A 6,067-nucleotide genomic window follows, 5' to 3' on the forward strand; every position below is an offset into this window, starting at 1 on the left:
CCATCCCTCACCCCATCTCCGGCTGGGCACCCGCCAGCCCATGTTCCCCGCCTCTCGTGGGCCTTCCAGAGATTTCCCCCTCTACACAAGTGCGTACAAGTCCTGTTCAGTCACAGTCGCTGTTCTTTCCCCTTAAGTCATTTTGGGAATCGATTATTCCATAGCAGCCTCGGAAGAGTGTCTTCGCTCCCCTTTTTTCTCTTGAAGATCTTTTTTCTTTTTCTTTTTTCTTTCTTTCCACACACTTCCCCCCCTCCTCCACCACCACCACCCCACCCCCAACTGTGGAAGTGCTTTATTGGCAGTAGGATCAAACGTTCAGAAAGTTCTCAGCTGGACGGGGACCAGGCAGTCACAAGGACAGACGCCGCCATGAGTGAGGAGAGGTAGACGGCTTAAAGGAAAGCCCCTCATCGGGCGTGTCTAGGTCCCGGCGCTCCACAGCGGCCCGTGGCTCCGACCATCTTGTTCCAGGGCTTCCCAGCTGCCTTGGCCTTGGGAGGCGTCATAGTTCCTTGGTCCCACCAGAGTGAGGACTGGGGGCCAGGAGTGACCACAGGGCATCAGACCTGCTGAGTCCAGTATGGCCAGGGGAGTGCCGGGGTCAGGCGGGGAGCGGGCAGGGGCAGGGGACATCTGGGCAGGGCCACCTGGCCAGGCTGCCTTGACCTCAGGCAGAGCGGGCGCTTGGCATCAGTGAGAAAATTGTTAAAAAGTGCCCCCTCCCAGGGCTCCTGGGTGGTTCAGTCGGTTAAGCGTCTACCTCTTAATAGGCTCAGGTCACAATCTCACAGTTTGAGAGTTCGAGCCCCATGTCACACAGACTGCTTGGGATTCTCTCTCCCTCGCTCTCTTTCTTCCCCTCTCTCCCCCTCAAAATAAATAACTTTTGTAAAAGTGCCACCTCCTTCCTCACTCCCTCAGTTTCCTCTGCACGCTTATTGGAGCTGCGGACAGACTGCGGCCCCTGAGACGGCAGAGTCCCTTATCCCTGCCCGGGTCCTGCGTGGTCAAGGTGGCAGACCTGCACTTCCTCAGGGCCTGTGTGACCTATCCCCTGGGGCTCTGTCCACACCCTTTCATTCCAGGGGCAGAGTTGTCCTAGAAGGACCGGGCTCTCTTCTAACCCCAGCGGAGTCCCCGGCTCCCTGCTGTAGGGGGCCTAGGAGGCCAGCGCTCGCCGGGTTTAACCGCCGGGCTTACCGGCCAGTCAGGCCGCCACTGGGGCTTCGGAAGGGTCCGCGGGGAGAGCCGTGTGTGTCCACGAGAACGTGTAAGAGACTGAGGGCTGCTGGCTGGCTGGGCCGCCGGCTGTGGCCAGGGGACAGCTGCACTCGCCCAGATGTGCGTGCATCTTGAGCACAGCCCGTGGGTCTGCCCCGGGTGGGGGTGGGGGCGTCCCTGGAGTGAGCCAGCTGTGGTGGTGCGGTGTCCGTGTCCGTGACCGTGTCGGGAGAGCCCCGGTCTCCGCTGTGCCTTGACTCCGTCTGGATGAGGGCTGTTCGGCCCAGGCCCCTGGGTTCTTCATTCAGTCTCGCTTAACCCTTTGGTGTTGATTCTCTTTTCTTTTCTCAAGGGGCTGAATCCAGGCAAAGCTATTGCTGAAATCAAGAAAATGATGGCCACCTATAAGGGGAAGAAGGCGACAGCGTAACTGTCCCCACGCTGACCACAGCTTAAGCAGCCCGGCTGGACGTACTTTATATCTGATTTGAGTCCCTTCAGGGATCTTGATTTTCCATGAATACAGCATGTGTAATAAAGATTTTAAGAAATAAATGTTATTCTACTTTATTAACAAAAGGTACACTTGTTCCTTGTACTTGCTGAGGAGGAATGCACAGGTGCCGGGGGAAGGGTCCTTACCCTTGAAGCGGCCCGGGCTCCGGAGCTGAGCCCCTGGGGTCGGGTGGGGGCCCGGGGGACAGGCCTGCCAAACCTGGGGCTGTTCCCTTTGCCCCTCCCCAGCGGGACACCCTTGGGCAGCTTCCTTCCCCTCCTGCTGCTTTTCACCTCTCTGCCCACCTGTCCAGCGGGGTCCTGACAGCGCCCGTCCTATGCGGCGAGAACGTGCGCACTCACATTCTTCAGCCCTCGCTAAGTCAGACAGACACCCTCCAGCACAGAACGTGACCCGGATAGGCTGTGACCTTGAGTTCCACGGCTGACCTCAGGGGACCTCTCCTGGGAAGCACGAGTTCCCAGCACTGCCACCGCCCCCCCCCCCACTGCTGACCGCCCGAGGTACTTCCTCCCAGACCTTTAGGTCATGACCGAGAGGCTTACGGGAAGGCTTTCCCTTCAAAAGTGCAACATAGAGCCCCAGGCGGCTCAGGTCATGATCTCACGGCTCCTGGGGTCACACCCCATGTGTCGGGCTCTGTGCGGACAGCTCAGAGCCTAGAGCCTACTTCAGATTCTGTGTCCCCCTCTCTCTCTGCCCCTCCCCCACGTGCATGCGCTCTCCAAAAGAAACATTTTTCAAGAAAGATTTCTTTTTACCTACTTTTAAGTAATCTCTTCACCCACCATGGGGCTCCAACCCCAAGACCGAGAGTCACGTGTCCCACGGACTGAGCCAGCCAGGTGCCCCAAGAATCACTTCTTTTTAAGGCTGAATAATACTCCACTGTGTGCAGACCACGTTTTGCCGGATCCATCTGTCCCTCAGCGGACACCTGGCTGCTTCCACGTTTTAGCTGTCGTGAATAATAGCTTTCTATTCTCGCCCCACAATATATAAGGGCCTCTCTGATGCTGATAAAGATCTGCCTGTGTGTGTGTGAGAGAGAGTGTGTGTGTGTGTGAGTGTGATTTATCGTCCAGCTTGGGCTCTGGAACCGCTGGTTAAGTGCTCCCTGGGGCAGGTGCACAGGGATTCTCCGCCGCTGTCCATGCAGGCGGGCCCTCCTTTCACTCAGCAGCACTCCAAGGCTGCGCTTTAATCCCAGTAGTGAGATCATCCAGGAAACAAAGGCTTCTTGCATTGGGAGGCGGGCGGCTAAGAAAAATGTCTGACTCACCCAGGATGAACCTTTAATGAGCGTTGGTGGCTTTGAAAAGGGACAGTTCAAAAGTCTAGTCTCCAAGCGTTACTCATTATGAGAGGTGAGGTGCGGGGGGCGGGGGGGGGGGGGGGGGGGGGGGGGGGGGGGGGGGGTTCAAGATTAGCAAGATTTGTTCCTGCCATCTAGGAGCCAAGGTTGCCAAATAAAATTTAAGTGAAGAAAAAAAAAAAAAAAAAAAAACGAGCGCCTGGGTGGCTCAGTCGGTTAAGCCTCCGACATCGGCTCAGGTCAGATCTCACGTTCGTGGGTTCGAGCCCCGCGTCAGGCTCTGTGCTGACAGCTAGCTCAGAGCCTGGAGCCTGCTTCCGGTTCTGTGTCGCCTGCTCTCTCTGCCCCTTCCCCTCTCATGCTCTGTCTCTCTCTGTATCAAAAATAAATAAAACATTTTTAAAAATTAAAAAAAACCATTATTAGAAATTGAGAACAAGGTCACATTCCTTGGATTCACGGATAACTTGACTTTGCTTCTAATACCCAGATCCGCTGAGAAAGAGTTCTTCTCACGAATAACACAATGGCTTAGAAAGACTGCTGGTGCGAGGCAGTGTCCGGGGAGTCATCACTGCACATCTGCCTCGGGACATGTCACATTCGCAGCTGCGGGCCACCCCGCCTCCACAGGGGCCAAACGGGAACACATTGTGAACCGATAGTTGTATTTACTGCTTTTTTGATCTTTCCCTGGATTGCAGGCAACTGCTTCTGTTTTAACAGTTATAAGACTTGTTCTAATAAAAACTGCAGACCTGAGCAGAGGACAGTCGTCTGTCCTTTATGCTACTTCTGTGCCCCGACTGTGTCCAGACGATGTGCCTTCATTTGCAAAAGTAATACTGTGGAATTCTTCCAGTTTCTCCAGTTTTTTTTTTTGAACAGAAAAGGAGAGAGTTTATTGAAAACTATATACAGTTGGTCCAGTCCCTATCAGAGGCTCAATCCTGGCCCAGCCCTCCCACCCCTCAGGCCGTGGCTCAGCCCCCTGTTGGGGGGCTAGGTTGGAGCTAGGGCGGGGGCCCGGACTCCCTTGGGAAGCTTGGCCACCAGAAACCCTCCCCCACCCACTACAGATGTTCACCTGTGAATTTACAACTCTAAATGGCCTGTAGGTGGGCAGGGGACAGGGAATAGGTCCCTGCCCTGACCTAGTTAAAGCCTGGATGTGGAAACACTATTCTTAAACTTGGACCCAAGAGGCTCAGCGAGGCTGTCCGGAAGTCCTGGCTACTCTTCTCACGGGAGGCCTTCCTGGACATGGAGGCTGACAGGCCTCCTACCGCCCCAACCCAAGTGCCAGGCCTGGGGACATCACCCTCCCTCCCATCGCTGACTCAGGGTCCAGGGCTCTTGAAATACTCCTCAGGCAGAAGCCTCAGGTCAAGAGGTGAGTGTTGGGGAGGTCACTGTTGGGGGTCCAGGACCCTCCTGGGCACAGGGCTGTTTTCGGGATCAGGGCGTTCTGCTGTAGGAATAGTCTGCTTTGTTATGCATTACCAGCCGATCGTCCACGAAGTAGAAGCTGTCAGACTGTGTTTCATACGGGTGACGGATCATCTCGTTGATCAGCTCCTCAGAGAGAGGGGGGAAGTCGTAGATGTGTTCACGGGTGTTCTTGCTGCTGGGGATGCAGAAGCCAAAGTGGAAGTCAAAACTTTTGAGGAGCTGGTTGCGAAAGTAGTGCCTCTGGATCATGCGGAAGTTGTTGACAGGCTTGTCTCCCACTGTGAACTCCACCGTGGCTCCCACCTACCTCAGGCAGAGGAAGGCAGGTGTGAACTGATAGCGTCCAGCATTGGGGTCCAGATCCCGCCGGTTGATGGGCAAGCGCTCTGAGGCTGGGGGCTTCTTGATTTCAAAGAGGACAGTGCCTGAGTCCATGTCTCTGAACCCAGCCATCGCTTCTTACCTGGTCGTTGGGCAACTTGGAACTTCTGTGCCTCTGTTTTCCTATCTATAAAATAGGCATTGACAGCATTCACCTACCAGAATTGTGGTTCAAGCCTCAATGAGAATAAGTGTAAGTTCTCACTCCAAAAAAAGTAAATATGCAACGTGATAAATGTGTTAAGGGAATTCTTTATACCTCAAAAAAGCTGGAAAATCTTTTTAAAATAAATACTTAACATTAATATTCAAAAAGATGGGGCACCTGGGTGGCTTAGTCAGTTGAGTATATCTGAGTTCAGCTCAGGTCATGATCTCATGGTTCGTGGGTTCGAGCACCGCATCAGGCCCTGTGCTGACAGCTCAGAGCCTGGAGCCTGCCTTCGGATTCTGTGTCTCCCTCTCTCTCTGACCCTCCCCTGCTCATGCTGTCTCTTTCTCTCTGAAAAATAAATAAATGACATAAAATTTAAAAAATAAAACATTAAAAAAATTTTAAAGATGAACGGGAAAGCATCTAGCCTGCGGTAGAGCAGATGCTCCAGAAACACAATTCAGCTGATTGGTCTCAAAAACCCAGGGCGTGGAAGCCCTGCTCAATGCCATGGGGACTACACAGGCCTTCCGTTCCCGGCCCCTTGAACGTGACCACCCAGGACATTTCTCACGTCTAGCCAGAGTGAGGACCTCCCTCCCATTCAGAGGATGGTTTTCTGGGCAGACCCACCAGTGCTCATTTCCCCTGTCACACTGACCACCCGGTGGAGGGACAGAGGGCCACCAACTGACCCAACACCCAAATGCTCTCTGGCCCTTCTCTTTGTCCAGGAGACTGAGACAAATTGCTGAAACCCCACTTTATGTGTCTAGACAGCCATCGTCTTGTCATGGGGTTTGTCGCTAAGTGAGAAAAATCAGCTTTCATTGCAAAAATCTAGTGAAACTGGAGAAATTGAGAAATAAGGCAACACTCTAGAATAAACCGGTCCAAACTAGTGACTTCTCAGTCCTTTGGCCACTTGGACCACACATATTTTACTCCTTTCTCATGAGTCCGCAAGGGAGCCGCAAGGAGCCTTTCCTGCAAGGAAAGGTCCTGAACCACAGGTGCCTGGAGC

General features: G+C 53.8%; 1 protein-coding gene and 1 pseudogene across 1 annotated transcript in view; one reads left to right on the top strand and one right to left on the bottom strand.

Moving 5' to 3' along the window:
- Positions 1 to 1,784, top strand: part of SDHB (succinate dehydrogenase complex iron sulfur subunit B) — a 25,692-nt gene extending 23,908 nt beyond the window's left edge. The window contains exon 10 of the mRNA XM_029945898.1: positions 1,577 to 1,784. Within this exon, the coding sequence (XP_029801758.1) occupies positions 1,577 to 1,654 (78 nt within the window). The 3' untranslated portion in view covers positions 1,655 to 1,784. The remainder of the gene's footprint in view (positions 1 to 1,576) is intronic.
- A 2,600-nt stretch (positions 1,785 to 4,384) lies between these two features.
- On the bottom strand, positions 4,385 to 4,943 carry LOC115299787 (annotated as a pseudogene).
- Between the last annotated feature and the right edge of the window lie 1,124 nt (positions 4,944 to 6,067).

Source organism: Suricata suricatta, chromosome 8 (assembly GCF_006229205.1).
Source record: "Suricata suricatta isolate VVHF042 chromosome 8, meerkat_22Aug2017_6uvM2_HiC, whole genome shotgun sequence".
NCBI lineage: Eukaryota > Metazoa > Chordata > Mammalia > Carnivora > Herpestidae > Suricata > Suricata suricatta.